This window comes from Odontesthes bonariensis, chromosome 13 (assembly GCF_027942865.1).
Source record: "Odontesthes bonariensis isolate fOdoBon6 chromosome 13, fOdoBon6.hap1, whole genome shotgun sequence".
NCBI classification, from domain to species: Eukaryota; Metazoa; Chordata; class Actinopteri; order Atheriniformes; family Atherinopsidae; genus Odontesthes; species Odontesthes bonariensis.
Window position 1 is genome coordinate 18,511,846 of NC_134518.1, and position 16,889 is coordinate 18,528,734.

Sequence of the window (16,889 nt, forward strand, 5' to 3'; positions counted from 1 at the left end):
CTCAGAGTCATAAAGTATGTTTCCACCTTTCTTTACCTGAAACACGGCTTGTTTGAATTGTGCAAGTTATAGATATTTGGGCAGTCAGTAAGTTCTTTTAGTAAATTCCGCTTTTTCATTTTGCTAAAACATGCCTCGTAAAACTTGTCTGCATTTTACACCAAGAGGATCTTTCATTATCTCCCATTTCATATCATTATAGTGAGGATCAGAATCAGGATTTTCGTACACAGGATATTCCATTTGTTTGATGTTGATCGAAGGCTGCTTTTCCACACTAACTGTTGTGTATCCACTTCATGCGTCACACTCCTTGCCAAGCACGTCATGCATTGACAGTTTTCATATTGATCACTGAAACTGGACAAAAGTTTTTCAGTGGAGTTTGGTGTTGGCACCCATCCATGACCGACCATCAGGGATCTTTGAACCCCCAGCCTGAGCTGTGTCTGTGACTTACAAATAATGACGAGCCAGCTTTTGCACAACCTGGACTCTGCACCCTGCGCAATAACCCTTTTTGATATTACAGATCAGAGTCCAGTGTTGGTTTTTACATTGATTTATTTCCAAAAAGAAGCTAGCCAGGACCACAATGCATGTTATCCAAAGAATGCCGCTTATCCCAACAAGTATGTGAGGGTAACCAAAAAGATTGCACATGACAATTGTCGGTTTGGATGTTTTGGTGGATATAATGCTAAAGCCGCAGTAAAAAGTAAGTCTATGTCACTTAGATAAACACTTTGTTAAGGTTTTCGAGGGAAGTCCTTCATGTGCAGTACAAAGAAAATAATTTTAGAGTGAGAGCATAACGTTTGGGATCTAGTAGATGTATATCATTATATTGCATCTATGATTTCCATTGGACCCAACAATGAAAGCTGCAGAACTACTGCAGCTTCAGATCTCCAGAAAGCTAAAATCTTCAGGGTATTTGGCAACCACTGACTAACAAAATAGGCCTTGCATTGTAATGCAATCCGGTGGCCTTATCATGTGGAAGAGTGCTGGACTTTGGTTAAACTCTATATATATCTAACAAATAATGTGATCATATTAATTAGTTAGCGAAGTATAGATGTCTGCAGGATATAAAGGTGACATCATCTAATGTTTAAAGGTTAGTCTTTGCTCCTCTTGAGGGGAACTCAAAGAACTTTATGACTGTTGAACAGATAAGCAAAATTGCAAAAATAAAGAGTTGAACACGTAAGTTTAAGGAAGTTTACTTTTGAAATATTAAAGGATGGACACGTCTGTAAATCTGAGAAGGGTCTGAAGCATCAGAGTAGAGTTCTGTTTGAAATATGGAACAAATTATTACACATTCGCACCACAGACTTCATAAATTGCTGCAGAAATGTCCAGGTCAGTGGCAGTGTCAAAGTAACGTCTGTGTGAATGCCAGCATACAGGTTCACCCAGCACATCAATGCATTTTGAAAACATGTGCAAAACTGAATTAAGTATCAATAGCATTAGTTCTTTATAAGATCATGATTTAGATACGTAGGCTAAGTAGGCGGCAAGATGTAAAGGTTTATAGCCCAGCAGTAAAACCGAAGAAGGGTGTTAACCCGTGTAATTCCCTCCGCGGCAACAGGGGGCGCACTGTCAGCTGGGGGTTGCCTCCACAAGAGCGTGAATACTTCCGTTTCCGAGAGGCAAGGAGCCGCAACATCAACATCCACAGACAGATTCAGTTAAAAACCCTTAGCATTTAAATCGGTAAGATTTAGATGAGCTGTTGGCATTACAGACATAATAACAAAGTGACTGCATATCTCAACCGGCTCCAAATGAACCCACTTAGCATCTGGAGCTGGTGCTAGCTAATGGCTAACGTTAGCCCGTATGGTGACTGATTCATTCAGCTAGCTCTAGATTTATTTTTGAAACACTGAAGTGTAACATATGGGAATACACATTAGGGAATACGATTAGTCAGTCATTGGGTACATTTGAATTCCCACTCACTATCCTCTTTTTTTTTCCGGCTCTGTGTTTGTTTCAGGAGTCGGAGGATGTCGGGACAAAAGCGTCCTGCTGACTCCAGCGGAGCCTCGTCCTCCGGTGCCCCCCCAGAGAAGCGCAGGGAGAGGGAAGGAGAGGACGGGGGTCCCGGTGTCAGCGCCGCGGCTGGAGGGAGCACCGCGGTGGAGACGGTCATCAAACTGGGAGGGGTGTCTAACTCAGTGAGCCTCTCTTCATTGTCCTGTCATATGTATCAACCTTCATCACAGAAGTGTCAAGTCTGTTTGATTAAGTCTTTTATTTCCAGTTTTGGTTACATGTGATGAAATCTCTTCTTTTTTTTTCAGGAAGAACAAGACATCAAAGCGCTCCAGACTAAGAACAGAAAGTTGGGAGAGTCTCTCGATCAAAGACAGGTGAATTTATTCTCCCATATATATTTACAGCCCCAGACACAAATGATGAATGCTGCTGTTGTGCCTTGTTTTTTTTACAGTCTTATAAAGTTTAGTCTGTTGGTTTGCAGGTGATTGAGGACGAGCTGCGAGAGCGAATTGAGAGATTGGAGACCCGGCAGGCCACGGACGATGCCAGCCTGCTCATCCTCAACAGATACTGGAACCAGGTAAGCATTCGTACAATGAAAGCAGTAGATCAGCGTTAACGGTTTCCATATCTTTGAAGAGCTAGAACTCAAAATGGGATGCAATGCCAGGGTGTCCGAGGATCTTTAAAAAGTCTGAAGTTAATCTATCCAAAATGAAGGCCTTATTTGTTGTGAAAAGACTTAAGTTAATGTTTGAAAAGTCTTTTAAATGCCACACACAATGAAAATAAGAAAAAAAATGTTTTCAGGAGACGATTGGACACAAAAAAGTATTGAAAAGTCTTAAATGTTACTTTCTGTACCCTTCCGAAAACCAGCTTTCTCTCTCTTTCAGTTTGATGAAAATGTTCAGCTGATCATCAGGCGCTATGAACAAGCAAGCTCCGAACCAGAGAAATCCCCATCGGTTGAGGGACGGAGTCTGAAGCCTGAAACTCCGGAACCTGATGGTGACTCCAACCAGGAGAGGGCCAAAGACCGAGGTAAAAGCAGACCTGGCACAGTAAAGCAACCACACGATGACATTTAACAAAGACGAAGAATCGGAACTCAAAGCCAATACCTTGTTTCCTGTGTTGATCAATCAGGCCACCAGGGAGAGACCTCTAATTCCTTCCTGGCCACGCTGGCAAGCAGCACCAGTGATGAGATGGAGGCAGAGCTCCAGGAGAGGGTGGAGTCCAGCCAGAAGCAGGCCAGTCGTGTGGTGGAGATCTACGAGAGTCTGAAGAGCACCGTGGACCAGCTCAAGGCAGAGGTGGACTCTGGTGGAGCTGGTGAGAGAAAACTGTGTGAGAGTCTCTGTGAACGAGCGCATGATGACCGTGTTGCAGTGGAGCGCGACTGAATACGATTGAATATCAAATGCGCGCAAAGAGAAATTAATCCAGTTTGCATCTACTACATACTTTATTCCTGCTTTTCAGAGGGCGGTTTGTGGCAGGTAGCTTCCAAGCTGAACTCCCTGCTGACCAGTGAAAACGAGCAGCTTCAACAGCTGACAGAGGACCTCAAGCAGAAGCACAGTCACATGACCAGCGAGGTACAAATTTGATGTCCTTAGTCTCTGATACATAAAACACTCCCCTTGGACTATTTGTCTACCACATTGACGCCTGCTGTTGGTAAGAGAGCTTATGCATCTTTAATCACTTGCTCGTCGACAAATAATCAAACAGTTCTTTCAGGCCCGTCGATCTTCTTGCATAAACGGCTTTTTTCTCTCTCCGTTGTTGGGTCGTTTCATTCAGTCAGTCATCTCTTCGTAGCTGCTTTGGAAGTGTTGCGCTTCCATCAGATCTTTTTATGGGCTGTCCGTGTTTCCCTGTCCTCTCCAGTCCCGGTCCCTGGGTCGCGCCGCAAACAAAGCAGACCAGCGCGTCAGCGAGCTGCAGGCTCGCATCGAGGAGCTCCAGTGGGACATGGAGAAGATCCGTCGCCGAGAGAACAGACTGAACGCGCACCTGAGCGAGATACTGGAGCGGGTGAGCGTGCTGATGTGCTGGGGCTTTTTGTTGATGGTTATATTCTGTCAGTATGACATGTCTGTAGTAACACTGTGCTCCCCAGGTAAATAGCAAAGGCTATAAAGTGTGCGGGGAGGCCAGCAGTGTGTGTGGAACCATCACTATTAACAAGAGAAAGGTTTGTCTGCTTTTTTCTCATGAATGGAAAAGTTTGCTGTTTGTTTAAGAAGTGTTGCGGAATTTGAGACTTTGTTTGCGCGCCTCAGCTTTTGTGCTCTTCTCGAAACAGTTTGAGGAAATGAACAGCGAGTTGGAGGAGAACAGGGAGCTGGCAGACAACCGCCTCATCGAGCTGCAGAAGCTGGAGCAGGACCTGCAAAATGTTCAACAGGACAACGGCAGCATGAAGGTATTTCTATCAAACACGGCACCGTTTCGACTCTGGTGCTCAGAATGAGAAAATCTGCCACTTGGCAGTACATTCAAAGTTACTGTTGCAAACCGACAGACGTCACCATGAAGCTACACGTTATCACAAAACTACTCACCATGGGCCTCGAAGAAATGAAAACCCAAAGTCACAGACACACTTATGTCTGATGACTTCTGAATGGGATAAGCCACGCATGAGCAACAACTCAGCTCTGCGAATTGTGTCCCTGTTTTTCTTGTGCTAAATATTTTTCCCGCTGCGCCCTTGCCCCTCTAAATTTTTATCTGGTTCGTGTTTGGGTTTTTTTCTTCCCTCTCAGACGGAGCTGGTGAATCGAGCTGAGGGTTTGGTCAGAGAGACTTCGGAGTATCGCTGTCTGCAGTCCCAGTTTTCTGTGCTCTACAACGAGTCGCTGATCCTCAAGTCTCAGTTAGATGAGACGCGCGCTCGCCTCAACACCACACGGACTGCGCGCCTTCGGCAGCTGGAGCACATGGAGGTGCGTTGCTGTGGTGTGTGTGTGTGTCTGTATTTGTCCGGACCACCTTTCGCTCACTCTGAACCCCTCTGACTGCAGAACGACGAGGTGGCCCTGCAGAGGAAGGTGCGCACAGAAGTGTTTCAACTGGAGGACACGCTGGCTCAGGTCAAGAAGGAGTATGAGATGCTGCGCATCGAATTCGAACAGACTCTAGCTGCCAACGAGCAAGCAGGTTACCGACTTGGTTTCTGACATACAGCCAATATGCATTATTTGCGTTGGAAGGCATTAAAGATTGATATCAGTAGATGCCTCATCTTCTCACTCTGACTCCCTGCTTTTCTCTCAGGCCCTATCAACAGGGAGATGCGTCATCTGATAAGCACGCTGCAAACCCACAACCAGCAGCTGAAGGGAGAGGTGGTGAAATACAAGTTGAGACTGAGGGAGACACAAGCTGAGCTCAACCAGGTAGGTGAGAGGGGAAATGAAGCAAGCCGTTTTGGGTAACTTTAATAGCTTTGAAGGTTGCAGCGAGGCACAAAAACAGCAGCGCGGTCGCACTGAAAGACGTCCGTTTGATGTGCAGGTCCGCGCCTTAAAGGGCAGCGCCATTCTCCAATCGCAGTCGAGCACAGAGATGGACGTGAAGGATGAGACGACCTCTCCGTCAACCCCGGCTGTTTCTGGGGAACCCGTGGTCAAAACAGAGCCTGACAACGGCTCCTCCACACCCAGCAGCACTGGTAACTAACACTTGACTAAAAGATTAACTCATCTTTGATTATTATTGGTACTTGCGAAGACACAACTGGATTGACAGTTTCCTCCTCCTCTTTGTCCGATTGTCTCTCTAAAGGCGCCTCGGTGAAAACGGAGCCTGGCGTAGAAACTGAGGTAAGCCTGAAGGAAGAGGAGAAGGAGGAGAAAAAAGAGAAGGAAGAAAAGAAAGAAAAAGACATGATTAAGAAAGAGGAGAAAGAAAGGGAACGGGAGAAAGAGAAGGAAAAGGAAAGAGAGAAGCCCACCCGAAGCAGCGGGAGCAACAGCAGCGTGATAAAGGAGGAGAAGGAGAAGCCGGGGAGCAGCAGCCAGCCTGAGGAGTCAGCCGGCGAGCGGCTGTCTATGGTCGGAGGGTCCAAGAGGAAGGAGATGGAGCAGCTGAAAATCGTCCGAGTAGAACTCAAGTATGTGTGGACATTTTAAACAAAGATTTTTAAAAAGGTCTGACATAACGCTGCATCCACAAATGCACAGCCTAGCCAAAAGAACGAGCCGCCACCTGGTTTTAACACGGTCCACATCCTGGCTTTATAGAAAATCTGGTGGCTGGATATTAAAAAAACAATGCTACAGCAAATGTGGGCTGTAAGCAAGGCTAAAGTTGGTCCAACAAAACGACAGTGCGTGTGTGACTTTTTGGGGTTGGAATGTGTTGAAACGTGTTGAAACGTGATGTTTTCTGTGGGTCAGTGAGAGGCTGAATGAGCCTTCTCTTTCTATTAATCGTCAGCACTCAGTCTTAACATGCAGCAGGTTAACAAAATTGATGTTTTGCCGTTAAAAGACTCAGAAGCTTCATCCTTCATAATCTTTTATTTTAAGGTTTTTCAAACATTTCAAAAAGGCTCTTATGGATTTCTGACCCTACATGATTTATTTTAGATGATGGTCGTATTTTGTCTTTTTTTTTTTCCATTTTTACCCCCTGAAATTCTCACTGTATCTACACAGGAAAGCCCAGGAATCCCAGAGGGAGATGAAGCTGCTCCTGGACATGTACCGCTCCGCGCCCAAGGAGCAGAGGGACAAAGTTCAGCTCATGGCTGCAGAGAAGAAGGCAAAGTCAGAGGTGAGCGGCACTCCACAGTCTGCACTCAGACAATTAATAAGCAGAGCTGGGGAAGGGGAACCAACTGTTGCCATAGGGCAATTTTTTAACATGACATCAAGATGCTTGTGTGGTGTCTCTCCTTTTTAGATTTAGAACATGGTATTTTTGATAACCACAGATTTTTCATCTGGTGCTGGTTTCAGGGAGAGGAGCTGTGGCAAAGGCTGAGAGAACTGGAGGAGAGGGAGAGGAGGGAAGGCAAGAAAATGGCCGACGAAGAGGCTCTAAGGAAGATCCGTTCTGTGGAGGAGCAGATCGACACCCTCAACAAGAAGCTGTCCATCGCAAAACAGGTGTGTTGGCTGTCCTTTTTGATTCTGTTCACAAATCCTCTGCCTGGCTCCCCTTCTGTTCTCCAACACTCCCTCTTCGCTGCTCCGTCGGCAGGAGGAAGACGCACTGCTGAGCGAGATGGACGTGACAGGCCAGGCCTTTGAGGACATGCAGGAACAGAACATCCGCCTCATGCAGCAGCTCAGAGAAAAAGACGACGCCAACTTCAAGCTGATGAGCGAGCGAATCAAGTCCAACCAGATTCACAAACTTCTGAAAGAGGAGAAGGAGGAGCTTGCCGACCAGCTCCTGACTTTGAAAACTCAGGTGAATCACCGGGCGGCTCCACAAAGTGCAGTCCCAGCAACAGGGGCTTTACAGCCGCCTCGCTTCATTTGTTGCCGACTTTAATTGCAAAAAGCATTACAATCAGTAATAAAAATAAAAGATTTGTGATCATGCTCCTTTAAATGATCTTTTAGTGAACATCCTGTGAAAGATTATGTGGCACCCTTGGTGTTTACTGGCTGTGTTTAACGTTCTGTGACGGAACAGGTCGACGCACAGCTGCAGGTGGTGAGGAAGCTCGAGGAGAAGGAGCGCCTCCTGCAGGGCACCATCAACGCTGCCGAGAGAGAGCTGTCACTTCGAACACAAGCTTTGGACATGAACAAACGCAAGGTGACATACTGATAAGTAACGACGAGCCACAACTGCAGAGTCCAACTGATTCCCAACAGGGTGAGCTCCTTCTAAAGAGTCAAAGCAAAGACTTCTGTCCTTGTCCTCCAGGCTCAGGAATCTGCGCAGCTGTCAGAGGACTTGAGGACTCAGCTGGAACAGGTTCAGCAGAGGCTCAAACTGGTCAGAGAGGAGGTCGTGGAGAACAGCATTTCCAGGGAAAAGGAGTCTTTCAATGCCCGACGAGCTCAGGTAACTGGACACGCAGAAGGCCGGCCTTCAAAGTGCCCGTTAAAACATTTAAAGTGCAGGTTACACTTCAAACGCATGCCAACGTTGTTGTTTTTTTAAACATTTAAAAGATTTATTAATGTTATCCTTCAGTGGCCTTCACATAGAGTTAAACATAACAGGCTGACAGCACTGTTGACTTGAAACGTAAACAGCGAGTAAGTAAGAATTTGGCTTTTTTTCCTGACGATCGTGACTCCTTTGAAATACATTGTTGGACAAAACCAAAGAAGAAGAAAGGGGAAAAAAAAAAAAAAAACCTCACCTGGCTGATAAATGTCTGTGGTTGACCGTGGAAGCTTCCGGTTACGTTTGTCAGGAAGAACACAGTCCGGTCCAGAAAAAGGCCGAAAGTCTCTTAAGACCGGCGGCTGTGTTCTAATGAATCCTCGGACAATGTCACCGAGGGTACAGCCGAATGTTTGCAGAACCTGCGCAGAACCTGCGCAGAACCTGTGCAGAACCTGCACCACCTTTAAACAAAAAGCCTCTTCAAAGAGTCTCGCTGCTCTCCAGATGTTTATATTTTCTACATATATACGAAACACTTCAGCATACCTGCATGTGTCTGAGCTGAGTTCAGTACATTTCGGAGTGCCCCGTTTGCACCATATTTTGAATAGAGTCAGTCACTTTTGAGGCTCAGGACGGTATTCCACGTGCATCTCCCGGGAACCTATACTCCCTTGTTTTCGTATGCGATCAGTTCCATTAATTGAATTCGAACCAATAGTTCAATCTTTTCTTGGGTTCTTTTACGCCCGTCCTCCAAGAAAAGGCAACCGTTGAGCGTGTATGTTTGTGGTACATAAAGTCTTATTTCTAGTAGTGAAGTAGTGAAAAGACGGATCTTTTCCTTTTTGAGCCCTCAAAAGACTCCATTGTTTCTCCTTCATAGAGTTTTGGAAGTGTTTTGGTTTAAAACCTAAACTCGAACTCCCGGTAGGAGAGGGAGAAATCTGGATATCTTCACATAGTAGCTAGAAGTGAAAGATGATGCCCATGTTTAAAAAAAATAAAATTAAAAAAATTTAAAAAAGGCTTCATTGTATTCTATGTTTTCAATATGCTCAGAATGATGACGTTATTTTGAAGCTCCAGTTTTATAGAGAGGTGCCCCTGAAAGGCTCCTTATCAATCCATTTGATGGTCACATCTGGAAATAGGAATGTTTTTTGTTTTTCAGCTTGTTGATGTTTTTTGTTTGTTTGTTTGTTTGTTTTTTCATTTTCTCAGGAACAGCATGTCTGAGCTCAGAATCGTGCTTTTCCTCCGACAACTGGTGTCAGATCTGGACGGAATTGCACGTTTCGGTTTTGTTTCTTTGCTCTGCTCTGTGAAGCCGTTTAGCACAAGAGTGGCGTGCTCCCAAGGTTTTGGCTCGGATAACGTTGGTAAAGTTCTCTGTCCGAGACTCCCAACGCCGACTGCATGAGAGCGCCGTGTTGATGCAGTTCCGTTATTGAGACAACAGTAAGCGTGGTAAACGGACTCCTTTTCCTCACAGCTGTTCATGTGTTTCAGGAGGACATCTCCAAACTTAGGAGAAAGATTGAGAAGGCCAAGAAACCAGCTGAGAAAATCAGCAGTGGAGATGACATCCTCAATGAAGAGATTAATGACTACAAGGTGAGTTTCAGGGGTACAAAACGGAAAAATGACTCCTGCCGGCTTTCATGTGACGTTCCGTTTGTGGACCGCATCAGGATGATTGTTTGTGCTCCAAAGATTCCGATTTGTCGGCTTCCATTGTGTTTTTCATGTTGTTCTTGCCTGCAGTCTTTTGTTTATATAAATGATAACTTGACATTTTGGGAAATCTATCATGAATTGACTAATCTGTCACTTTCCAGAGGAAATAAGAGCTCTCGTTTTTTTATCTTGTCTAGACACAGCAACGTTGGACAGGGGTTTAAAACTATTTTTAAAGCGTACACACAAAGTACAAGTAACTTCTATTGAGTTGTAGTCCAGAACAAAACTGCATGTAAAAAAAGTAGTTTTTGAACTACTTTTAGACTGGTTTTGTTATCTTCTGACAAGGTGTTTGTATCTTTATCTGTACCTTTGTAACAGTATTTTCCAGTCTCAGTGCTAATCTAACTAAGGCAGGCTGTAACTGTCGAGCCTCGACAGTGCAATGGATTTTTCTCATCGAACTCTTATAGAGTGCTTGTCTGCAAGTCAAACTTCTCCGATGAGCACGTCTTCGTGCTTGGATTCATAGCACCTGAAAAGTCAACCAAGCATCCGAACTCATCCTCGCGTTCCTTGATACGAACCCCTGAAGTCAAAAACGTGCATATTTAGTGCTCCTGGTCTCTTTTTAGTGTGATCACGCTCTTTTTTTTTCACAGGGACAGAGTAGAACGCTTTTTATTCCAACCTAATGGGAAGTTTCAGTATCACACATCAGCTCAAACTGCATTTGTATTTTTATTTCATTAGAATTACACTATTTAAGCATCGGCTGTAGTCACAAGGCATTCAGTCATTACCAAACGGTCAGCGTTGTCCTTTCCTTCCCATCTCCCAGGCTCGCCTAACGTGTCCCTGCTGCAACTCTCGGGTGAAGGATGCTGTCCTGACAAAGTGCTTCCACGTCTTCTGCTTCGAGTGCGTCAAGACGCGCTACGACACCCGGCAGAGGAAGTGCCCCAAATGCAACGCCGCCTTCGGAGCAAACGACTTCCATCGTATTTACATCGGCTGAGTCCACGATCCCCTCTCGCTCAGGACGAAGAGGAATGCGGGTCAGCAAGATGAGCGGTGGTACAAACACTGCCTGGAGCGAGACTCTGCACTGCACTCGTGCCCCCTCCTCTTGCAGGATACTGTTAGTGATGTCACATGATAATTTCAGTGATGCTCTGAGTGGAAGAGCATTTCTTTTTCTTTTTACAATGACTGAAGGTCCCCCCTCATCCAGTATCCGCTACATTACAAATGTTCTTTGGTGCAGAAAGAGTGGTTGCATCACACACTTAAGCTTACAGTGTGTGTGTGTGTGTGTGTGTGTGTGTGTGGGTGGGTGTGTTCGCATTTGAAAACAGGCTAATAAAGCAGTATACAAAGAGAAAGGCAAGTGCAGTGAGAAAACAGCATTCCTCCTAGAGTTGCACACGTTTATTTTATGTTGTGTGTGTGTGAATGTATGTTATGAATGTGTTTATCTTTTTCTTAAATCTGAAATCCTCCTGCAATTTGCCTCAGAAATCTTTAATATCCTCTGGTTTGGTGCGGTATAATTGCTGGTTCTGCTAGTTATTAAACTGATCTAAAAAAGTGTGCCGCCTCCGTTTTCTCGTTTGTCAAGCTTCAAACTATGCGAGTAATCTTAAACAATTGACTCGGGTTATCAAACCACAAGTCCCAGTGTGCAAGTCCCCGTGCAACAGCACCCTCCTCCTCCTCTTCCTCCCCCTCCCAGAAGATCCAGGCGTGTGGAAAGAGTCGTTAGAAACGCTGCAAGGAAGGGAGTAACAAGGGGAAGGCTTTTTTTTTTTTTTTTTTAAAGGAAAGAAAAAAAAAGGGGGTTGTGCAACATAATCCATCTCGGCAGTGCATTTGATGCCAGATCGGGGACAAAGGAGCACCAAACTTGCTCGGTGGGCAGCTCCGGGCTGAAATAAGAGGCTTTAAGATACTCGTGCTCGCGAGCGTCACCACGTTCCTCTTAAATCTCTCAAGGAAACGTGGATATTCTGCCTCCGCAGCTGCTTTATACGAACTTTTTCTTTGCGCCCCCGTTGATGGTTTTATATTTGGACTCCTGCTGCAAGCCTTTAACGGTTTTCTACCAAATATAGCCTCCGTTTAAGCTGGAGCGTCCTTGAGGAGCGGACCTGGATTTGATATTTACAACGCTGCCAAAGTTTATAATTAAATGCCGAGATCATTTTTGATCCTGCGTGGAATTTGCTGACCAACACGTTTTTATATAATTAGCTAATTGGACATTTGAGCGAGCCGGCGTTTTTTGTGTGCGTGTTTTTGTTTTGTTTTGTTTTCCCATTTCCCTGTCTTAATGCATGTTGATTGAAACCTCCCAACAGGAGCCATTTTTAAGTCTGAATTTCCTGAGGCTGCTCAACCTGCTCCGGGCCGCATCGTGGCCAGGCTGTGTGCACATATCTTGGCGTATCTTTTCCTCCCCCATTGTTCTCAAATCTAACCAGGACTGCTGCGTGCGTCTGGCTGCGGACGCGGTGCCATGGCTCGGGTGTTGATTACTGCCTGCTTGTTGGCTCTCGGTGTGGCGGTGGGCTGGGCTGGAGCTGAAGCTGAAGCTGGAGGCCAGCAGGCCAAAGCGGAGAGCCCACCGGTGGTCACTCTGCGCACCCTGATCACGGCGACCTGCCAGGAGATCCAGCGGTACGCGGAGTCAGTGTTGGGAGCCGGCGTGCTACGGTCAGCTGCTGAGGTACAGAGAGGAGGTGCACCCCCGGATTATACTATTTTTCTCACTGCACCAGGAAGTGGATTTGCTCTCAATTCTTTTCTTTGTTTCTTAATATTCTAACGTCACTGTTTGCTCTATTCTTGATCAATAACTGTACCTGATGACTAATTTTCAGCCCCAACCCTGTCACCTCTCTCCAACCTCATCACTTCACCCTTCACACACATTCCTCTCCCCATGCTCCTCAACTTGTTAATCTTCCTCCTGATCCCCTCATCTTCTCTGCCCTCATTTCATGCATCCCCCCCTCGCCCATGCACACGTAAACACGTCCATCTCCGTCTCCCTGCCTCCACCCTGCTGTGGCTCCCTTCTCAGAGTGCAGTGTTGTTTCTTGAGTCATTGCTTGGCCAGGAGAACGTCTATACAGTGGCCATGGTAAGAAACCCCCCCCGGGTGTTTTCACCCTGCTACCCCTGGCATGGTCCCTTAAAACGGAGTCCTCTCGTGGGGCTCCGTTTTGCCTTTGTCACATCTGTAGATAGAGCAGGAAGTAGGAGCACGATCACAGTGAAGCTGGCATCACATTAGTGATATTTGCATGTTAGGCCACAGTTCACTGGTAGAGATAGGATTTTGTTGATGTATGTCAGTTACTGTGACTTAGATGGTGTCTCTGAATGTAAAATGTAGTGTGTGTGCACAGTCTCCGTCTTAAAAATGCTCTCTTTATGCAACCCAAAATTAGAATACAAAGCCTCCCTCCGACTGAACTCGTCTATGCAAGATTTCAAACAGGCTAATAAAGTTATAAAAGAAAAAAAAAAAAAAGGTGATTTATTAGTCGCATTTAGTCAAAGCAAAAGTAAAACATCAGATCCTCGCGCTGCACTAACTGTCCCCCCCAGTAGATTTAATGTAGCAGCAGCAACATTTCTTCAAGGACTTCATCAGATAACGTTGCTTTGTTAACTTCACTGGAAACTGTCAGTACATTGTTTTTTTGTGCATCTGTTTCGTCTCAGGTTTGTTTGAATATGCTTTATTGTCTTTTCTGGGCCACTATTCACTTTGTAAAACTGACGACACAAACTTAAAGCTTTGATTTTTATTAGTCCTCACTGCAACGTTCATCATATGTAAACTGAGCCCGCGGTAAATTATCAGCACCATTTTTAAGTTGCATCCACGCACTGACACGGAGTGACAGATGCTCAACTCTCACCCTGACACTGCACAGGCCTCGTGTGCAAGCCTGTGTGTAGGGCGACAGGTGCAGATAAGATCCCCGTCCAACTGACGGGGCTAACCTTGACCTCGCTGGACAAGGCTGTACTATGTCTGAATGTTGTTGCTGCTTTTTTTTTTAATCTTTCATTTGGGGGAGGGGAGTGTTTGCACTGTACAGGAATAGAGAGGGGTGCTTTCCAGCTGTCATCCACATGCACTGCTGTCTGTACAAGTCAACAATACAGCAGCTTTTCTATCGTGAGGTGTCTCACAGTCAGTGAGAGATCCCTGTTTAACGGGTTTGTGCCAAGTGCTGCTGTAAATGTCAGTTGTTCTGTCTGTAATCCAGCATTATAAATCACTCTGTAGCTCCCTGCCTGTCGTCTTTCGCCCATGCATGATCAGAATGTTGTCTCTCTTCATTGTTGCCTTGTATGAAAAAGTTCAACATGTCTCCACCCTTCCTCCACACCACCACAGTTTTTGGAGACAGTGATCCGATTCCTGGCTGAAGGAGCTGCCAGTGGCCTGAATGTCATCGCCGTTTACGTCACAGAGATCCTCAGGGTCACAGGATTCGATGGTGGGTACCGGGGGTGACCCCTGTTTGGGACTCAGTCACTGTTTAGGCTGTTAAGGCTTTGCTGCACACTCTGCTTTTCCTTTGTGTCTGTGTCGCTCACTGAACATCGTGTGCTGCAGTAGGAGAGAGTCTGTGACAGTGAAGGTTTTAAATGCAACTGGAAATATGCAGCCTTCCTCAGGGCAGTTTGTCTGCCACACCCTTTTAGGTGTGTTTACTTCTCTTGGTTCCTCTCTAAGGCAGGCAGGTTCTGTCAAGCTTTGTTCCACATGAAACGACACCTAAGCTGGATTTCATTTTCCCACAGTTGCACTGACATTGCCCCGCTTCACTCCGGAGGGTGTGACCGCCGTCGCCCAGTGGGGTCTGGTGGCCCTTATCGGTTACTGGGTGCTGACCATCGTCCTCCGTCTGCTGATTGGAGTGGCGAAGCAGGTGTTCTGGGTGGTGAAAACTGTCCTAGCACTCTGGCTTTTCGGACTGATCGTGACCGACAAGCACGCCTCCGCAGACACCACCGCAGTTCGATTGGGCGGCCTGGTGCTGGCATGCGTCCTGTTGACTCTGCTCACTTCTGACTCCGATAAGCCCTATGCAGTGGAGAACCGCCTGAACAGCCTGGAGGGCCGGCTGAAAGCAGTGGAGAAGAGGAAAGGGGAGTAGTGATGCGGAGGGTGGACAAAAGTGATGATGGAGGCTGAGAAAGTGGTAACACTAATGATTTACTCATCTGTGAGAGATGTGGGAAATAAAGTATCTCTGGGATTTTTAATCAGAAAGGCTCTTTTTGTTTGCCTCCTGACATGAGAAAACATATTCACTATGATAAACACCTGATGATAATTACTGCATGATAAACATTTAATAAACGTTTTATATATATACGGTAGATAAACTTTTTTTTTTTCAGAAACCACACAGGCAGATGAAATGAGAATAAGGCCAAACTATGTGGACTTTTTAAGCATAAATATGCTTGTAAGTTTGTAAGACCATCAGCAGTGTCGTTAGTTTAATGAGTAATTCGATCAAAAACCAAAGAATTGGGTACAGTTGCCTAGATCTGCTTAACAGACTGCACGGTTCGTACATTCTTTAAGAGCCATGCGATCTGTTGAGCGGTAATAGTTTAAGTTAAACCTTCCACCTGCTGGTGGCGCTCGAAGAAACGTCAGCTGCTCGTGTAAGTTATGTTAGGTTCACCTTGAATAAAGTGACCCACCAGTTGCCAGACCATTCTTATCCTATTGAACTTTTTCTCTGTGAGTGGAGGGTTGTCACAGTTGAGGCTTAATCAAAGTGAACAAAAAGAAAGAAAAACAGCTGATATGATCCTCACAGCCAGCCTCATGTAAGTCTTTACACTCCTGCTGTTCACTCAGCTGGGAGCTGAAGTGATCCTGTGGGTTCGTACCAGCAATCCTTTTGTGACAACCCATTTGTGCTCCAACTAAGGGGCACAACCTGACCTCTGAGCCAAAATTATTACGCCTGCTTGCTCGCCCTGCAAACTCACCTCCCTCTTACTTTGTGCTGTGATGGAGTGCCAAGCTGGCCAGATGCGAGTGACGACTCACCATGTTACCAGTCGTTCTGCTTCATCACAGATAGCCAGGAAACTAAGAAAATACACACTCAGTGTGTTTAGAGTTAGGTGAAAACCTTCATCTTAATGAGATATTTGGCCTAACATGTCTAACAGTGAATTAAACCACTATAGTGTATGTCAAATTGGAGCTTGAGCTCGTACTAATGAAAGCGCAAATCTGCAGATCATCTCAGCTCTTCAGGAAAATGTATTTATCAGGTTTTTTCTTGCCCTCAACTTCACTGTTTTGCCTGACTCTCACCCCTCTTATAGTGTAGCCTTTGACAACATCTTGAAACTTTTTCATGAGGAAAATCTTACAAATTCACAGGGCAGGGCAGTGGTTGATTGTTGGGGCTCGACAGTTCCTCACACATGGCTTAAATATGGGACTTGTTTTACTACTCAGTAATACTGTAGTTTAGCTCAAAGTCTGTTAGTGTAAATAAGGAGCTCTTTGCTAACAAGTTCACTACAACAACTTGTTCCCACGGCTCCCAGATGTAAAACCAAACTCCCGTTAATAAACGATAAAAATATACCTGTGCTGTATCCACTTGTCTTGCAGGCACATAATAAAAACATTTCAGTGACCGTACCATCATCTAACTTCAAATCCAAGAGCCCAGCTGGAGATCTTAGTTTATAATTCCCTAAAACAATATACCTTCATTGTGCGGCCTATAAATGAAAGCATAGGGTGTTCAACTTTTCCAGGATCAGTGCACAGAGAACTGCTTATGGAAGTGTATGACATTAATAAGATCTGTGGCTGTGTCGTTGGTCTTTTCAACTCGCAAAAGGCTCAGCCCTGCTGCAACTTCTGCTCTGTTAAGTCCTCTGGGAACCATGTTGGCATGTCTGGCAGGAATTTATGTGCTTGGATGAGCTTTTGGCTCCGAGGTGACGCAGAGGGGGGGGGTGCCTGTAGTGGCTGCAAAGAGAGTTAAAAGTACGCTGTATGCTGGGACATGACACTGTGG

At 45.6% G+C, this 16,889-nt stretch overlaps 2 protein-coding genes across 3 annotated transcripts; both read left to right on the top strand.

The window, feature by feature from the left end:
• Positions 1–1,646: 1,646 nt before the first annotated feature.
• Positions 1,647–11,389, top strand: rnf20 (ring finger protein 20, E3 ubiquitin protein ligase). Its single transcript, XM_075481289.1, has 22 exons — positions 1,647–1,731; positions 2,018–2,198; positions 2,325–2,393; positions 2,504–2,602; positions 2,919–3,066; positions 3,172–3,360; positions 3,511–3,626; positions 3,922–4,068; positions 4,154–4,228; positions 4,340–4,459; positions 4,803–4,982; positions 5,061–5,196; positions 5,314–5,435; positions 5,554–5,710; positions 5,824–6,151; positions 6,699–6,816; positions 7,002–7,151; positions 7,246–7,458; positions 7,687–7,812; positions 7,924–8,064; positions 9,628–9,732; positions 10,640–11,389. Exons 2-22 carry the CDS (start codon positions 2,028–2,030, stop codon positions 10,814–10,816), a joined length of 3,087 nt encoding a protein of 1,028 aa, XP_075337404.1. The 5' UTR covers positions 1,647–1,731; positions 2,018–2,027; the 3' UTR covers positions 10,817–11,389.
• Positions 11,390–11,619: 230 nt separating this feature from the next.
• On the top strand, positions 11,620–15,097 carry LOC142397716 (uncharacterized). Of its 2 annotated transcripts, XM_075481291.1 has the most exons (4): positions 11,620–12,526; positions 12,884–12,943; positions 14,216–14,318; positions 14,626–15,097. In XM_075481291.1, exons 1-4 carry the CDS (start codon positions 12,317–12,319, stop codon positions 14,979–14,981), a joined length of 729 nt encoding a protein of 242 aa, XP_075337406.1. In that variant the 5' UTR covers positions 11,620–12,316; the 3' UTR covers positions 14,982–15,097. The 2 variants fall into 2 exon arrangements, with proteins under 2 accessions (XP_075337406.1, XP_075337407.1); XM_075481292.1 differs by lacking the exon at positions 12,884–12,943 and having other exon boundaries at positions 11,624–12,526.
• Positions 15,098–16,889: the final 1,792 nt, after the last annotated feature.

Excerpts from the sequence above, each read along its gene's own strand:
- LOC142397716 (XM_075481291.1), top strand. The coding sequence starts at position 12,317 with ATGGCTCGGGTGTTGATTACTGCCTGCTTGTTGGCTCTCGGTGTGGCG. Across the intron at positions 12,527-12,883 it reads TGCTACGGTCAGCTGCTGAG|AGTGCAGTGTTGTTTCTTGA; the intron begins GTACAGAGAGGA and ends CTCCCTTCTCAG. Across the intron at positions 12,944-14,215 it reads ACGTCTATACAGTGGCCATG|TTTTTGGAGACAGTGATCCG; the intron begins GTAAGAAACCCC and ends ACACCACCACAG.
- rnf20 (XM_075481289.1), top strand. The coding sequence starts at position 2,028 with ATGTCGGGACAAAAGCGTCCTGCTGACTCCAGCGGAGCCTCGTCCTCC. Across the intron at positions 4,069-4,153 it reads TGAGCGAGATACTGGAGCGG|GTAAATAGCAAAGGCTATAA; the intron begins GTGAGCGTGCTG and ends TGTGCTCCCCAG. Across the intron at positions 5,436-5,553 it reads CACAAGCTGAGCTCAACCAG|GTCCGCGCCTTAAAGGGCAG; the intron begins GTAGGTGAGAGG and ends TTTGATGTGCAG.